The 18271-nt window shown below is 44.9% G+C and overlaps 1 protein-coding gene across 1 annotated transcript in view; it reads right to left on the reverse strand.

The window, feature by feature from the left end:
- STX3 (syntaxin 3) overlaps nt 1-17626 on the reverse strand; it is a 39487-nt gene extending 21861 nt beyond the window's left edge. The window contains exon 1 of the mRNA XM_035124343.2: nt 17257-17626. Coding sequence (XP_034980234.1) covers nt 17257-17286 — 30 coding nt within the window. The 5' untranslated portion in view covers nt 17287-17626. The remainder of the gene's footprint in view (nt 1-17256) is intronic.
- Between the last annotated feature and the right edge of the window lie 645 nt (nt 17627-18271).

Raw genomic sequence — 18271 nt, forward strand, 5'->3', positions numbered from 1 at the left:
GCTCAGTCAGAATAAATATATGCTTCTTCAACCGCTAGGATCAATGATTCCCTAAAAGCAGCAGTCTGTAAGATCACAACAAAAAATAATAGAGGAAGACAGTGAAGGCCTATCTCAGAGCAAACTATTGTGGATACTGAATTCAGGTTAAACTATACTTCATTGTTGCTGTACTGAATCTACAGGTTGAAGGGAAAGCACTGCTAAATACTCTTATGTTCAGGAGCCCTAAAAAGAACCATCATGTATGGACAGATGCCTTTAATGTCACAAAGCATGAACAAACCTAACAATACTTATCCGCTACCTTATTCATTCATTCAGTGTTATCACAGCACAAGGCAAGATGTTTTTTTAACCCAGAATACTTTTGGGCAGGCTTCCACACAGTGATCATAATCTACTATGGTCCACAAAGAGTGAGCGAACGGCAACAGTAACTACAATATCCAGAACTTGATCAAACTGATCAGATCAAATAATGTTATGGTTTGGGGGACAATAAGCCTGGTAAGAACAAAGTGCAACTACACCCAAATGTATCACAACTCCACATAATAGAACAATGAACTGTCCTAAACAAGACAGTCTATTAAATTATTAGAATTTACAAAAATGAATTTTCATCTCATTTTTATCCCGTATCTTAATAGCTCACCAATCCCTTATGTCTTATTCTTCACCTGCTTTCTTTCAAACCTCCCCAACAGCCGTAACAGTTCCAGCACAAACACACACACACACACACACACACACACACACACACACACACTATTTGGACAGTTTGATCTTAGAAGAATTCTGCAAAGACAAGCATGCAATTGCAATATGCATTATCTACTTTATTTAATTTAAAAATGTTTATACCACTTTTCTAAAAGAAACTGCACAAACCAAGACATCAACTAATTTCAGGGCAAAAGGAGGGTTTCCCTTCATTGGCATCAGCTAAATCAGTGTTGATGAACCTCTGGCCTGTGAGGCTGTTTTCCCCAAACCGTGTCCACCTGCCCCATGCCTGACAGCGTAAGTGATGAAAGGTGTGGGGCAGGTAGGATTCCCTGCACATCAGCTGAAACAAGGAGTTCAAACCTGCTTAGCTGCTAACGCCTGCCACCCCAGCAGGTCACCTTTGACAGGTAGACAGGATAACTCACATCATTGGGACATCAGATGATTGACAGGTGGGTGGTCCTGCCCACCTGTTGAAGTTGGCCAATGGGGAGAGGGAAAGAAAGTCCCCCACCCCTGAGCTAAATGTAGAGAAGGAAAAAGAAGAGTCTGAGAAATTGTAAGTCACCAGCACCCGATTTTTAGGGAAGCCTATCTATATCAAAACTGTACTGTATATTTCAGTTATATGTTAGTCTCCATGGCGCAGACTACACAGCCTTGCCACTGGCTAGGAACACATGGGAATCAAAGGAGAATTCAGCAGCAGACATATTGAGGATTCATGCACGATGCTTGAACAAGGAACTTCAACAGGCTGGACGGCAAAATATGGATTGAAGGCAATAAGGCTTTTGAAAAGGATGCATTCATAGGGCTATTGCACTCCTTACATTGGCGTCCGGGACATATACTAGGTTATTTGACTTTTAAAAAGTGGGCTAATGAAGAAAAGCAGTGTCAAGCCCTTCAACAGGCATTGGTATTGTAGCCTTCATGTTTCTTATAAATCATTTTTCTAACTATTTACTAAGCAGTCCTCTGAGGGAAATTACAGAGTTTACTTATATTGATGCACAGACTCAGCAGCTATACTTGCTGCTTAGATTAAATTGCATGTTTGGGTCACACCAAGCGCAAACAGCAAGGGGGAAGACAGCACCCCCCCCCCCGTTGGCTCTGTAAAGTATCTAGCAAGACAACTCACAAGATGGAGTTCCTTAAAGTTCCTTGTTTAAACCTTAACCTCCCTTTGCAGGTGAAGTAATGTTTCTGCCTTTGTGGGGGGAACCGCATAGACCTAGTCTAGACAGGAACTTCTAAATACTTAAACGATACTTCTCTCCACATTTTCCCCAGCCCCATTTCAGTAAGCGTACTTAGGGTTGTGCCTGCTGGGTTTTAAAATTACTGTATCTCATATTTTAGCGCCTGAAGTGAAGAATATTGTCAGCACACTTTGGGATAACTGGCAAATAAAATACGTTTGGATCTGGAAGAGTCAACGGAATGGAAGAAGGAAAATGACTGAAAGGAGATGTCAGAAAATTGTGCTTTTAGTATATGTTGCCAGTAATTAGGATGAACTCAAAGGGAGCTGCCTCAGGAACATAACCATTTCCACTAGCAACACAATGGACCGAACAAGGAGAAAGTTAGGGGTGTAGGAAAATAATTACAATGCTACTTGCAGAATTGTAACATTCCAAGAAGCAGAAAACACCTCCCAGAATGTTCTGGCAGGCACTCACATGCCCACAGGCAATTTAAAGATATGAACAGATCACATTTGCCACCAATGCTGAAAATGAGGAATTCCTCAAAATGACAATGGGCGAGTTTGAGTCCATGCTTTTTATTTAGTAGGGTGCCTTTGCTTGGATTCATTTGGGGAAGTACTGCTTCATAGGACTCAGTGAATGGTGACCCTCAGGGGTCATAATCATGCAAAAAGCCAAAGCAAAATAAAAATAAAAATAAATGCCCAGGAACTCTAGTCACAGCTCAGTGTGAATTCTGTACTATTCAGTGGGAGGAATTCAAGATCGTGTTAAGGTGATTTTTTTCAGCAAAGCAAGCATTTCTGCTTGCCAGATGGAATGATTCCACCTCTCCTCCCCCTGTGAGCTGTACCAGGGCTCCTCCCAACTCCCCTAAAGTCAATTTTGGGGTGTGTGCAGGGGGAGGAGATGGGGAGGGGAAGCCCCGTTGCGCAACTGGTGGGAATCATCCATTGAACCCGCACAATATTCCTTTCCCCAGCCTTTAACAGTATTTTCTGCTCTATTTACAGAGTTGAAATTAGAGATAGACATAGGCTCTGGAGACATCTGCTCTTTTTATCTCTGCCTCCTCACATGCAAGATTCTCATGCGACATCATCTTCCCCTGCTTGGTCTTCTCCCTTGTCACAGAACCTCTAAGGAATACCCAGCTCCATTGCTGTGGATACAGGAGCTTGAACTCAACACATTCCTCTGCTTGAGCAGCAGAACCTACAGCAGGCAGGGAGAAATAATACAGCGCTGCCTTAAAAACGATCTCCTTCAAAGCAGAAAGGAGATGCCACGCAATCTGCCGGAGAAGCCTTTCGGCAGTATTCTGACTGGGTACTCTGCTATGGGAGTAGTTCTCAAACCTTCAAGCTAAGCCATGTTGCCTTGGCAGATACAGCTATATGTCGGTCCCAACTTCCTTGATTCATTTAACCCATTTAACCTGCCTCTCCACAACTTGAAGCAGCTAATGTAAACATTAAATTCCAATTTTCACAATAGGCCAATTCTTCCTCCAATCCACTGCTATCCCGGCAAACATCTGAGGCCCTCAAGATGTTGCTGGACTCCAACTCCCACCAGCCTCAGACAGTATGGCGAATGGTCAGGGATTATGGGCACTGGAGTCTAGCAACCTCTGGAAAGCCACAGGTTAGCCACACTTGCCATACAACCGTAATGATTTTGTTTAATATAACAAGCCCACGCCAGAGAGAGCTACTAGGCTTCTAGTTATTAGGGATAATGAGGCTCTCTCAGCGGTGGCTGCACAGCCTTGGAACTCCCTCCCTGGAGAAATATATAGGGCTTTGTTGATTAAAAAAGAACTATAAATGCATTTTAATTATTTTCTATGTTGGATTGAGCTGTGCTGCATATGAGGAGGCAAATCCTGCCAGTGTGCGCTCTCTCTCATCTTAGTTTGTGGTTTAAATGTTGAAATTGTAGCTATTCTACTTTAAGGTGTTTTAGAGTCTTGCACACCACCTCATGAGGCCACTGCACCTTGAAAGGTGGGTTAAAAGTCTTTCAATTAAAAACTAAGCTAAACAGCATGAAATTAAAATAAAATTGCACAATTCAAAAATGGCACACTGATGTGCTGCTGGGATTCCTTTCCTGTGTCTCAAGTCCAGTCTCAGCAGAAATAGCTGCACCACATCAGTTGTTCCGCCATACTATTAAGAACTGAGAACATTCTGTCAAAAGCTGTCATGTCCACCAAGAGAGATCAGTTTTCAGCCTTACACATTATGTGCTCCATAATATGCTATAATTGTGATAGGAAGTATCACATTAATGTATTGTGCAGAGGAGCTTGATCTTGGAAATAGGAAGCCTTGATGCAACTTACATATTTCTTGGAGATGAGAGAGGGTATTACAGGCCTGAAGTGTAATGGTGCTTACCCCCAGGTAACTGTGTATGGTGGGCCCAATTAGCTTTGGGCTGCAGATACACGGAGCTCAAGGGTCACTTCCAACTCTACAGTTCTATGATTCAAGTGGTTTACCCAAACCACTACTCTGTGCTGAGGTCCTAGGCCACACTTTCAGGAAGGACCAAACACGGTACAACTAGCATATCATATGATTTGTATCCTCATTTTTCAAGGAGATATAGCTTCTCAGGATCAGCCCACTTGTTTCACCGATTTCCCCTGGGAAAACCGCTGAATCGGAGAAAAACGTCTATTGCAGGGGTGGCCAACTCCCAAGAGACTGTGATCTACTCACAGAGTTAAAAACTGGGAGTGATCTACCCCCTTTTGGGGGGTTCAGGTCAAAGCTGTTGAGTTTTTTTTAAGGAAGGGAAGCCCTGTTTTTTGTGGTTTAAGTCAAACTTGTTGAGCTTCTTTTAGGAGGGAGGAAGGCCCATTTTTGTTTAGGGCTTCAGGTCATAGTTGTTCAGCTTTTTTTAGGGAGGAGGGAAATTTTGGGTGAGCTTTTTCTGGGGTGCCAGTCATCTAGCAGTGATCTACCACAGACATCCAGTGATCTACCGGTAGAACACGATCTACCTGTTGGACGTGCCTGGTCTCTTGGGTTTCTCCGGATTGATGTTTGCTCCAATTTAGCTCTAAAGAGTAGGATATCTGGGGGGAAGTGGCAGGGCAAAGGCAAAACCACTCAGACCTGTTCTTTCTAGGTGCAGAACAAGCGGAAGTGTGTATGAGGCCTCAGACAGGATAGCAGAAAGCTGACTTGAGACCAGGGAAAGGCCTTTTCCCTGTCTGAAAAGCAATGGAGATACCTGTTATAACCGCACCTTCTAGGAGGTTTATACCTCAAAGGGATAACATCCAAACACAGGCCCAAAGCAATAACTGCTTTTGCTAAAACCAATGCCAGCAGGAAACTAGGTGGAAAGGTAATACATGACCAGCGGCAGAAGACTAGAGAACTGGAACAACTTATCACCTGATGTTCTCATGAGGGATGACTCCCATGGCACTGGCTACTTCTACTCCTCAAAGGATCCAAGGTCAAGATATGTAGGCTCTGGGCACATTTTTCACCGCTGCATTCTGTCCTCACAAACAATTCTGCTGAACTTTACTCTCACTACACTCAGCTAAGCACAATTGCTGACACAGCTGCCCCCCTTCTTCCTCTCCTTGCAGGGGAGAAGAGCAGAAGAAGGCTGGCTGCCGATTTCATCATCCAGTTCACAGAGCAATAAGTTTCATTCCAACTCTGACCGTCACATGCTCAGAGAGCCAGCCCCCCCCTTTTTTAACAAAGAACTAAATTTGAAGTTTCTACTCAGGAAACCACTGAGAACAGGATGCATGTTGGTCATCTGGTAGGGATTTGTAAGCCAAGCAAATAATCACATATCGGCCAGAGTTTTGATTTCAGAACTGATAGCAGATACAGCTGCCTTACCAACAGTAGTCATCTGCATTTTTGTCATTTGAACACACAACTTGACAGTGGGGGTCCAATCTTCAAAGTCCTGCTCAAGTCACCGAAGACTACTGGGTAGTCTAGAGAAAATCTTAAAGAGTTATTATGTAGAGATAATTATAATGCACTTTGCATACAAAACCACTATTAAAAAATAACAGGCCACCACCTCTATTTTCCTTGTTCATATATGCATTGTGTGATATACACACTTTCAAAGTGTGACTTGTAAAGAAACTGCTCCGTCACGATCAGGAAAATAAATTTTAGGCACGTGTGTCAACTAATCCTAAGAGTCAGATTTCCTTGCACAGAAACCAGCCCAAAGTACAGATGCCACATGCCACAATTGGTTCTTAGATCTCCTCAAAGCATCATGCAGCACCTCCTGCAGAACCAGGATGCAAAACAAGTCTACCATGTATTGCAGATATTGTCATCCTGGCCCTGGAAAAAAACAAAATGGCCCAACACACACAAGACAAAAATAGCCTTGTTCTCTTATGTTACATTCTAACCTTAGACTTGCAGGATTTCCATATATTCTGCTGACTACCAGCCACCACAACTGTACAGGAAATTCTGTTCACAGCAGGATTGTCCAATGAACACTGCCTAGGATTAGATTGTTACTTACAGCAGATTCACAGCCTTGCATTACCACACAGCCCTCTGATGTGTTTATGTGTGGATGATGCTTGTCATCACACAGCACCATTTATGAACTACAGTAGTACTGTGGAGAGATCTTGCATATACTGCTAGCTTTGTGCTAACCCATCACACCCATTCGTCACCACAATCCCTTAAAAGAAATGGATGTGAAATGATGTTATATCAAGAAAAGTACCTCCGAGAATACATAGTACTTTACCCTGGGGGTGGGGGCAGAGTGCTGGTCCCCACACACATCAAATTAAAAAGCAGAAGCTTATAGTGACTACTACCACTCCACAACAATATGCTGAGACTTCATGCCTACCTTTCACCACTGGTGAAGTACTTACTTCTGGTGAAGTCTAGCAGCATGCCATGACTTCAGCAGCCGCTGAAACAGGAACCTTTAGTTTCTCTTCAAGTGCCCTAAGAGATCTTAGCCAGAAGCACATAATTGCAACACATTATATGTGGAGCTGCCTTTGAAGACTTCCTAAAAACCTCAGAACACAACTGCTTTCCAGTGGCCCTGGAAAGCCCATCTTGCCAGTTTTGAAACAACTTCCCCGACTGCCAGCCCATTTCCAAGCACAATTCAAAGTGCACAATGCAAAGCCCTACCTTTGTCCACAAGTATCTGCCTGTTTGTTAACCACCATCAGAGCCCTTGCCTTCCGAGGTGAGGCGGAATGGCTGTAGTACCCCAGCTCTGGAACACAAGCATTGCCTGGCATTTACTCTTAGGTCTCGTCAGTGTTAGGAAGAGACCTTTTTAAATGTCAGCTCACACATTTTTCTTCTGCTACTGTTTCAGTTTGTAGGTTAGGCTGCCATGCTGCTTTACTCTTCTAATTGGCTTCATTTGGCCTTGAGCTGCCCTGAAAGCTCTTGCTGAAGGGTAGGGCAGGCATCTGCTATATGTACACAAAAACAAAATGTCTTTTCCTCAGAAGCAACAGCCTATCCTTCTGACTCAGGGCTTCCCCTTTGGTCGAGGCTGCCTTTGTTCTGCCATTCAAATTCAAAAAGGAGAAATTCTAGAGAAAAGAAATGAAGAAATACTAAAGTAGCGCCTTCCCATAAAGTCACTTCTGTTTGCTAGCCAAAGAAATGAAGCCCCTCAGTTCAGTGTAAGGCCTAAGGCAGGGGTCTGCAACCTGCGGCTCCGGAGCCGCATGTGGCTCTTTTACACCTTTGCTGCGGCTCCGGAGCGGATACGAGGGGAGGAGGCGCCTGAGCCATGCACCGCCTGAGCCATGCGGCGGCGCCTGCCACACCCGCCAGACACTCGCGCGGTGCCCACTGCCGCTGGAGCACACAGCTGCGGCGGCGCGCTATGCGCCTGCGCCCCGCTCGGCGCCCGCCGGAGTCCACAACTCCGCTGTGCACGTGCGCTGTGCAAAAAGGACGCAAGGTGACGTTAGCAGCCCGGGGAGCGTGGTCGGCCCCCTCCCTGCATCAGCCCCTCCCCGCCGCATTTCTGCAGCCAATAGGCTCACGGGGGCGGGGGCGGAGTTATTTATTTTTTAAAACGGGTGTGCTTCTTCCCGCCCAGCAGCAGAAAAGGCTTGCGGGCTCGGAGCGCGTGTTTGCTGCTGCTGCTCCTGCCTGCGGCCTGCCTGTGGCCTCCTGCCGGCCTGGTTAGGAGATTGAGGTAGATGTATTAATCAATGGGTTGATTCAATATGAGGAAATTTTATAAGTTCACTTGATGGGAGCAACACACATGAAACCATACAGGTGTCCTAATAAGGGAGTCAGAGTTTTGCCCATTCCCAGTAATCAAGGCAGCCCAAACTCAAAGTTATTTTTATAATGACGAGGATGACATTGGGCCCTCATTATTAATTATTATTTACATCAGGCACCGATTATGATTTATGGTACACTGGGGCCCTGATTAATTTTCTATGGCATTTTGGGGCATTGATTATTGGGCATAGCAAATTTTGCTATGGGGCCCTCTGATTTCTAATTACGTCCCTGTTTTGCGGCTCCCAGTTTATTTTTTTTCTTCAGAAACGGGTCCAAGTGGCTCTTTTTGTCTTAAAGGTTGCAGACCCCTGGCCTAAGGCTAGAATGGAGAACCTGTGGCCATCCAGATGTTGTTGGCTTCCAACTTCCACCAGCTCCTGCCAGCATGGCCAATGGTCAGGGATGTAGTTCACAACATCTGGAAGGTGGGCTATCCCACCATTTCCCTTTGTTATAAAGGGCAGGGCACTTGCCCATCCAAACAGTCATTTGCCTGGACATGTAAGAAGAGCTATTATTTTTGCTTTGAACTTTATAAGGCATGCTTCTGGAGCCACAAGTTCAAAAAGGTACAACATTTAAAACAACTAAGGCTGCAAGCCAAGCCACACTTAGCAGAAAACAAGTTCAACTTAGGTCAGAGGGAAGGGCAGCAGAATCTTAACCATGTCTACTCAGAAGTAAGTCCTATTAAATTAAGTGAAGCTTACTTCCATGTGAGAAAGGTTAGGACTTCAGTCTTCCTTCCAAGCAGCCACAGAACTTTAGCTGGTACCATAACTGGCTGGAAAGTTAAAGAAACAGCTAACATCTCAGTTAACGTCTTTTTTAAAATTAACATATAAACTGTTCTAAAAATGATTTTCAAAGTATAAGTTTAAAAGTTTTGTATAAGCTGAAACACAGCTTTCCCAGAGTTTTATCTGACACAGACCACTCTCTATGACTTAAAGGAACATTGTCATTCCATATACCGTAATAAAAACTCTGGAACTTCTTGTTTGAGAGACAGAGAGTAGTGTATCTTGTATGAGAAAAGGGTCAGATCCACACCATATATTTAAACCACTTTAACAGTCATGGAAAGCCTGGCTTGTTTTCAGGGTGCTAGGAATTGTAGCTGTGTTAGGTCAGCACTCTTAAACTGCAGTTCCCAGTGGTATAATAGTCTTTTAAATGTATGCAGTGAATGTGACCATGATCTCTTAAGAACTGTAAGTCCCCAAGTTCCTTAATTCATGCTGACATAAAAAATAATAATTCTATAGCTTTCTGTGAAACTAATATGGAAATAAATTCACAATTCAAGCACACAGCTTTCCCCAAAGAATCCTGGGAACTGTAGCTTGTTTAGGGTGCTGGGAATTGGAGATCTTTGGGGGGGGGCGTCAATTACAGTTCTCATTATTCCGGGTGGTGGTGGTAAATGTATGGTGTGTGTGTGTGACTTGTCAGAGGGTCTTCATGCAGCAAACCTGGGACAGAACAGAGTTGGAAACTCATGGAATACAACAGAAGCCACTGCTGCCACAGATGAACCACAGTGTTCTCAGTGGACAACATGAGTTTTAGAAGAACAAAAGGATAAGAGGGACAAACAAGTGCTGATGATCAGAGGTAAAGAGCTTCTCTGATTTCCTTAAAGGAAACAACCACCAAGATAGGTGGGGCAGGTTAGAACAGTTTACCAGAGGCTAGGGTTTGTTGATGCCCGTTTTTTGTTGAAGTTGGCAAGCCTACAGAGAAGGGAGAGAAAGCATACACAGGTCACAAAGTCACCCTAAAGATCTCTCTCTCTCTCTCTCTCTCTCTCTCTCTCTCTCTCTCTCTCTCTCTCTCTCTCTCTCTCTCTCTCCCACACACACACACACAGCTCCCCACCTTGGAACCTAGATGCTCTTAACGAAGAGATCCAAAGTTACGAGCCGTGACATTAGCATGTAAAAATAATTATACTAAATAGCTGCAAATTGAGATAAACACTGAACACGGCTCTTTTGGACCAATTATATTCCGGGTAGCAATCTTTCTCCATGCATGCAACTATAAGCACGTTTTGCTTGTTTTCAAATAAAAGCAGAGATTCTCATGATTTTAGGATTTAATAATGCCAGTGAAAGCCCTAAACCACAACATCTGCAAAAATATCAGATGCCAGTCCCATTGATTCCTTTTACTTGCTATTAGAAGAGAGGAGAGTTGTCAGTTCTCACAAGAGTCCTGCCTTGAGACAAGAAGCACAGCACACTTTATGAAGGGAACTTAAGACCCTTCCAGATGTCCTTCATATTTCATATTTATAATCATTTGTGCACATGATGCTATCAGAGCAGTCACATGTGATGCCAACTGCAATACTGTTTGAGCCTGCAAAAGTTTTCGGGTTGCTCACACTCCTTCATTCCAAATGAGTGTGCATATCCTGTAACTTTCTGCAGAAACTCCATGACTTTTTAACACCGCAAATGTTCTGGTTTATTCTTCTCCTGCTTTTGCTACGCTATAGCCCCACTGGAGCACAATAAAATTTGTGGCACTGGGTGAGCATCACAGAACAAGCTGACACACACATAGATTGACCACAGTCAAAAGCTGCCATATGGGGAACCTTCAAGGGACACCCAAGCAGCACCCGCTTCTACTACCGTTGCCCACAGCTAAACTAGGCCAATACCAAGCCAGAATGAAAAGCAACCAAGACCCTCCTCAGGCATTCTGCTTGTGTGTAAAATCGATCCCACCAAGCTCTGCGTCCCTGTTGCCGGACTTGTCACCTTCCAACTTGAGGAGGTGAAAGCTCTGATGCAGGAAGCCTTCCCTACTTCCCAGAAACCTGGCCATGCAGCACACTACTGTCACATTCACACAGCACATTCAAAGTGCATGCCTGGCTTTCCCATGAAACATCCTAGAAACTGTCGTTTGCTAAGGGTTTGGGGATTTGTAGCTCTGTGGGGGGTAAACTACAGTTCCGACGATTTGGGGGGTGGGGAGAGGAAGCTAGGTATGCTGTTGAATAGGCATAGGCAACCTTGGCTCTCCAGATGTTTTGGAACTACAACTCCCATGATCCCTGACCACTGGCCCTGTTAGCTAGGGATTATGGGAGTTGTAGTTCCAAAAACATCTGGAGAGCTAAGGTTGCCTATGCCTGGTGTTGAAGGTAGCTAAAATCCCACGAGACCTTTGCCCTCCATGAACAGGAAGATAATGGTGGGGAGGGTGAGATTCAGAGGTTTGTCCCCCACTCATGTATGTGAGCACAACTCTTGAATAGGGCGTATGCCTCTTAAAAGGGAGAACCTACGCGCTGAGAGTCCCTCCTCAACACATCCACCTCCTGGGAAGAGCTCTTCCTTCAGGAAAAGGATCTGCAAGCTGTTCTCTGGAAACGCTCCCCCTCCCCTCGGCTAAGATCTCCCCCTGTCCGTTTGGGACTTGAGTCTGCTGAGGAATAAAAATAAAATTAATCCCCTTCTCTCTCCCAAGCGTTTTATCTCCTCTGGCCCTGGCTGATGGCTTTATAATCCCGACTAAATCCCTGTCACTCCCTCTCCTTTGCTCCCTTTGCCCTGCCCCCATTTCTTTTGAATCATGGGCAGAGAAACAACCAAGTCTCTCTCACAGGCGGGAAATGTGGCTCTTTCCTTAAAGATGGGGAAGGGGACAGCCCACACTGTCCCCAAAGTCATGGAACAAGCAAGAGTAACCCTGCTCTAGTTAAGCGAAACGCAGGTGATTCCCCTCACAGACCTCACTTCCCTAGGGACAAGGTCACATCGGGTCTTTTGAAGGAGAGGTGGGCCTTAAAGGAATGCCTCCCCTTAAAAAATACTGGGAAATTATTATATAACCTTTGTGACCCACTAGCTCCAGAAAAACGACCTTAGATTTACACTAGAATATAGCAAATGCAGGCCTATACTTTGCATTTCCCAACTTAAGTCACAATAGACACAAACAATAGAGGTTTTTTTTGGGGGGGGGAGGTCCCTAGCAATTGCTCAAATCTCCATAAAGAAATCCACTTCATTCTTTCAGAACTGGGCCATAGCATAATAAAATATAGTTTTTATTTAAAATGATTTTTATTTAAAAACATAGACACGGCAGGAAAAGAGGCACGAGAAGCAGCTGCTGCAACATTTGATCCCAACTGAAAATCAGAAACAATGCCTTATCTCTCAGAAATGAACATATTGTTCCAGTGAAAACCAAGACAGAGCTAGTGAAGCCCCCTTGGTTTCTAGAGTGGGGGGCAAAAATAGCTTCAGTACAGAAATGTAATAATAAAATAAAGCAAAACTTAATATCCGGTTCTCTGGCAGAGCATATCTGGATTAGGAAAGACAACCAGTCAGAGATGTATTAAATCTGACTTTTTTTCTAACAGCCTAATAACCACGCATCCAGTATTGGCTATGGAAACTGAGGCCAAGGAGCACAACCTATTGACAAAGATCTCACTTCAAAGCTCTAGCTCTGCAGGTAAGAAGTCTAATAGACTGGCCCAGGTGGGAAAAGGCAACTTCTGTCTCTTTATATATAGCATAACACAGAGAAAAGAGCAAAAGCAGTATTGCAGCTCATTCTGCTATCCCGAGTCCCAAGCCATAATGGAGTCATTGATAAAAAAGGAAGTTTCTATTACAGAGTCTTTCCTTACTGACTACCTGGCACCTTTCAAGGGGGATCTGTCATCATAGCAGTATTTCTTCTATTGTATTATAGACAAACTAGCTGCTGGTTAAGTTCACCTTTAAAAACCTGTCTTCCAATGAAATAGAAAAAAGAGCATAAGTAACATTCATCACTTCTCTCTGAGTTAAAGCAAGGAGCACTTATGGAACATATTCCCCTTTGTTCTAAACTAAGTAAGGAATGAAAACTCAGTTCTCTCTGGTTCATAGGATTGCTACTTCCCAGCCTGGAGCAAACACAGACCAAGAACAGAAACTTACACTCCCAGAAATCCAGAGATTACTGTCAAGGTTGTGTCATCTCCCCCAATTCCATTCACACAGAGAACAGAAGATAATTCAGCATCCTGACAATGTCAGCTTTTCCCCTTTCTTTTTTTAAAGAATGTTTTTCACCTTTAAGTAACAAATTGTGTGTGTGTGTGTAATGTCCAGTAACATTTTCAAAAGACAGGAAAAGGTTCTGTTAGCAGCCAGGGAATGGGGAGTCAGTACATTGCACAGTTCACTGCATTCTCCCTTGACTTGCAGAAGCACAAAAAATTATGCAAACTGAGATAATAGGTGCAAGTTTGCATAATTTGGGCAAGTTACAGAATCCAGGTTGCTTCAGTGCATGTTTTTTTAAAAAATTAACGAAGAGCACACACAATCCAGAGGACTCCCCTCTTGATACAAATTTCATTCCTATTTTACAAGCAGGGGGGGGGGGACATCACAGTTAACAGCATCCAAGGACTCTCGTGGCACCTCATACAGGAATAGATTTATTGTGGCACAGCAGAAGGACTTTGTTAGTAGGTGATGGCATAATATGCTGGAGGGTGGAACAAGTGCCAACAATGCTTTTATATGGTCTACACAGGACGAATTTACACAGCCCTGGCATTAAACAACTCAGTATATTTAAAAACTCAAAAACAGAGGAATACTTTACTGCAGGACATTTAGATGCTGACCCAGAAGTCACCATTATTTGAAAACAATGGTACAAAGGAAGACAGCAGAAGGCACCAGCATGAAACTGATGCGCCAAGGTTCATCAGCAAATTTGATTCCACTGATTTAGGTCTTCATCAAGAACATGCCCCCCCCCCAATTATGGACATTACGTTACCATAGCAGAGCTGGTAAATAGCATACCAATTACTACCACTGGTAACAGACTATTTTGTATCAGTTTGAACTTCACATACAGATGCCACAGGCTTGCAATCTCTCTCAAGGTCCCATTCCTGCCCCCTGCTGCCTTCTCTGTATTACATATGAATCTGTTGTTGCACCTCTGAGTATAACACCTCATGGACTTGCACCCACCAAAAACAGTAGCCATGTTATCCTTTCTGATATCCCAAGACTCTCGGGCCTTCATTGGTTTTGCCACAATAGACTTGCATAGTTATTGTTCTGGAATTCGCAACAGAAAAGGGTAGTGACATCTCTTCTGATATGACTAGGTCACAGGCCCCTCATCTCCTTATGCTGCAGCCTGGTATTAGTTTCTAGCATTAGACAAGTTCGGGTTCAGTTTCAAAGTTGTACAGATATTTCAGCTCAGCAGTGCTACTGCCCCTCAACAGTGTTGGTGTGTGTGTGTAAAGCAAGGTATGCCTGTGAAACCTGAAGTTTGACTTCATCTGTTTGACATTTCTATTTAACCTGTGTCACTTGAACTGGAAAAATAAGCCAGATAAGTGTTCTATATTCTCTCTTATCGGAGGCATAACAAAGGTTCCAAGCTAGGACCAGCCCCACCCATTGAAGACTCTTGCCATAACCCCCCTCACTGGATTGTCAGCCTTATCTTCCCGACTGAGTTTCTCTCTTCCCGGTTCTGTCTGCTTCCAGTTATCTCCAATCACACAGCCACAGCTCAATCCCAGGTCATAACGTGAAATCATTCCTGCATGCTCAGCACCTATTTGTAAACCACTCTGAGGTATTTTTTATTCATTATTTACAGTCTAGAAATATATAACATTCATGAAACAATAGATAAACAAACAAAGTACTGTAACGTCTGGTGCCATTTGCTACATCCCTCCCCCAGAATGGAATAGTTTACAGAAAAATGGGCAAGATGTATCTAGGAGTTATTCCTCATTCAAGGGGGACACAGTATATATACCCCTCAGAAGATTTATGTGGTCGAATGACTTTTGCACTACAAGCTTCGGCAATATTTCAACTGAACTTGTCACAATCCCTCAAATGAATCTGACACGAGTTTGCAGAATATGGGCAAACGCCATTTTCTCATGACCAAATTGCAGCAGCCAGCCCTTGGTACATTTCAAATTCAGGGGCACTGGCAGTGATTCTCCAGGCAGAGCTGAGCACCTCTCTTTCTTTACTAGTCAAGCCATTCCTGTGGCACTAGCCCACTTTTGGCATCTTGCCAACCTTCTTTCTGGCTAAGCTCTACATTTCATAACTCTGCAAGAGCAAGGAGAGGGGCATGGTGGCACAGCCACAATTTCCACAGCATCCTCCCTCGACAATTAGGCAACTGGTTAGTCCCAACAGGCAAGGAGGTCTTGTTGCGCTGGAAAGTGGGAGATGAAATAGAATCAAACTCTGCACCCAAAACAAGCACAAATATAACATGCCCCTTTCTATTATTGTCATTTGCATGGTGTAAGAGAAAACAGTGGGTTTTGAACCAGGCCTTTCCATCAGCTTTGAAAGGAGGAGCATGTCCAGGCACTTAGCCTGGCACTCATTGAACTAGTTAACACCTTCTGGCAATAAAATCTGTGAGAAATTAACCTGCGCTGAGGATCACACTATGTGCAAGCAACTTTGCAAGGATTGTGCACTTTAGGAGAATTGCAGTGAAACTCTCATTGCAAGCTAGCTTTGTGTATTTTATATACAGCTGAAAGGTTAATTTAGGAAACTGGCTTACCTGTCTAAGAAAAAGTCATGTTCTGAGAGAATGTGCATTATGTTCTGTCAACAGTGACCCAAAAGTATGAATGGAGGAACATTAGTTTTGAATAAGGGCTCTTTCACAGCATCTATAAGTCCCTGAGGGTTATGTTTCAGGTTATATGAATTTAGTACCTAAGCCCAAGATGCCGATCCCTTTTGAGACATCTTGCACAGCCATGTCCTGGGGCACATGTTTTAGTGGAAAGTCTGTGTGCATGGGTGGAGAAAGAGAGAGAGAGGAGTGTCACATGGAGGGAAACCAAAAGGAGGAAGTGACTAACTCCAGTTTTCTTCATGCAACATGTGGGGGGAGGTGAGGAAAAGGAGACCCCCAACTCCTTCCAGGAATCATCTTCTCAAATCTGCCCCTCCATTAATTCTCTTCAAACTTCAGGAAACGACTCCTTTCCCATTGCCTCCCAGCCAGCTTTTCACATTGCTCTGTTGTTTTTAACACGTACATCGAAACTGTGCACACACAAATGCATATTCAACTGCCCCACCTTACAAGTACATGTGCCAAGGATTTGACAGTTGCTGCAGCTCCCAAATGTGCCGCTGTGCCTGTGCAAGATGCAATAAACATTTTTGCTGCTGTGTAGCATTTACAACAGTGCCTAGTCTCACAACCCTTTGCTTCTGATGTCAGGTGGAAGCAAATTCACCTTTTTGGTCCCTCTGCCAGGTAAAGCTTATAACCTGCTGCTGCTATTGGACTGTAAGCCTCCTCTCTTCCCACCAACCCCCACCCCCCAATTTCATTTTTACTTCAAAATATGTTTAAGCACTTGTGCTCCCAGAGTGTGGACAGCAGAGCCACTCAACCCGCTTCTGCTTGTGGGGAATATACAACCAGCCAAGGGGTGGGATAGCAGGTGCCGCTGAGCTACATTTATATCCTGCATTTCCTCCAAGGAACTCAAGGAAGCACATACAGCTCCTCCCCTCCTCCACGAATCATTTATTATAGGGTCACAAACCTGCTAACCCCTCTCTCCATTTTAATCCCCACAACAACCCTGAGAGGTAGGCTAGGCTTAAAAACGGTGACTGGCCCAAGGTCACCCAGTGAGTCTCATGGGCAAATGGGGATCTGAATCTGGGTCAAAGTCCAACGCTGTACCCACTACACAGGATCCCTCACTATATAGACCCCCCCATCTTCAAAATAGACCTGGCCTCGTTCCTTTAGCCCCCCCCCCCGGTGAGGCTTTGCCCTTTCCTTTTCCGCTGCCAATACCTTCCCGAAGCCCGATCCCCTCCCTGTTTACTCGGGAGTAAGCTCGGCGGCGCTCGATGGAGCCCAGCATTACACCCTGAGAGGAGGAGAAGGAAAGGAGGCTCCTCACTCACCGACTTCAGTTGCTCCAGCCGGTCCTTCATTTTGGACAGGTGCTGCTGTGGCTCCTCCTCCTGCTGCTGCTGTTCTCTCCAGGTGAAGCCGGGATCCCCGCCGAAACTCCGCACGGGAAGGAGGGCTTCTCCAGGAAGTGGAGTCCCAGCCCGGAGGGAAGGTTCCTCTTCCTCGTCCTCGCCCCGATCGCTAGCAGGAACGCGCGAGTTTCATCCGTGCAGAGGGTGGGGAGGGACACACACCACGCACGCTCACATCCCTTCCTCCCGCAAAGCTAAATCTGTCTCTCCCCCACCCCGCTGTGTGTGTGTCTGATCCTCAGGAGCTGAGCTGGCCGCAGCTGCTAATCCGCCGTGACATACGCGGAGGGGAGGCAAGAGGGGAGGGAACGAGAGCAGAGGCGCCGCCCACTTTTACCTGGGCAGAAATCGCTCTTAAAGAGACATGGTCGCACACCCTCGTTTGTTTTTAACATATTTTTAATTAAAGATTTATTGGTTTACAAAAGTATGTGCAATGTCTCTTTTTTCAGGTTACGTTTTCTACATGTCAGTTTCATTTGGTACGCAGGCTGAGACCCTACCTGCCCGCAGATTGTCTCGCCAGAGTGGTGTTATCTCCCGCTTGGACTACTGCAATGCGCTCTACGTGGGGCTACCTTTGAAGGTGACTCGGAAACTGCAACTAATCCAGAATGCGGCAGCTAGACTAGGGACTGGGAGCGGCCATCGAGACCTACATTGGCTCCCAATATGTTTCCGAGCACAATTCAGAGTGTTGGTGCTGACCTTGAAAGCCCTAATCGGCCTCAGCCCAGTATTGTATACCTAAAGGAGCGTCTCCACCCCCATCGTTCAGCCCAGACACTGAGGTCCAGCGCGAGGGCCTTCTGGCGGTTCCCTCGCTGCCAGAAGCAAAGCTACAGGGAACCAGGCAGAGGGCCTTCCCCGTTGTGGCGCCCACCCTGTGGAATGCCCTTCCATCAGATGTCAAGAAAATAAACAACTATCTGAC

Source organism: Zootoca vivipara, chromosome 1, assembly GCF_963506605.1.
Source record: "Zootoca vivipara chromosome 1, rZooViv1.1, whole genome shotgun sequence".
NCBI lineage: Eukaryota > Metazoa > Chordata > Lepidosauria > Squamata > Lacertidae > Zootoca > Zootoca vivipara.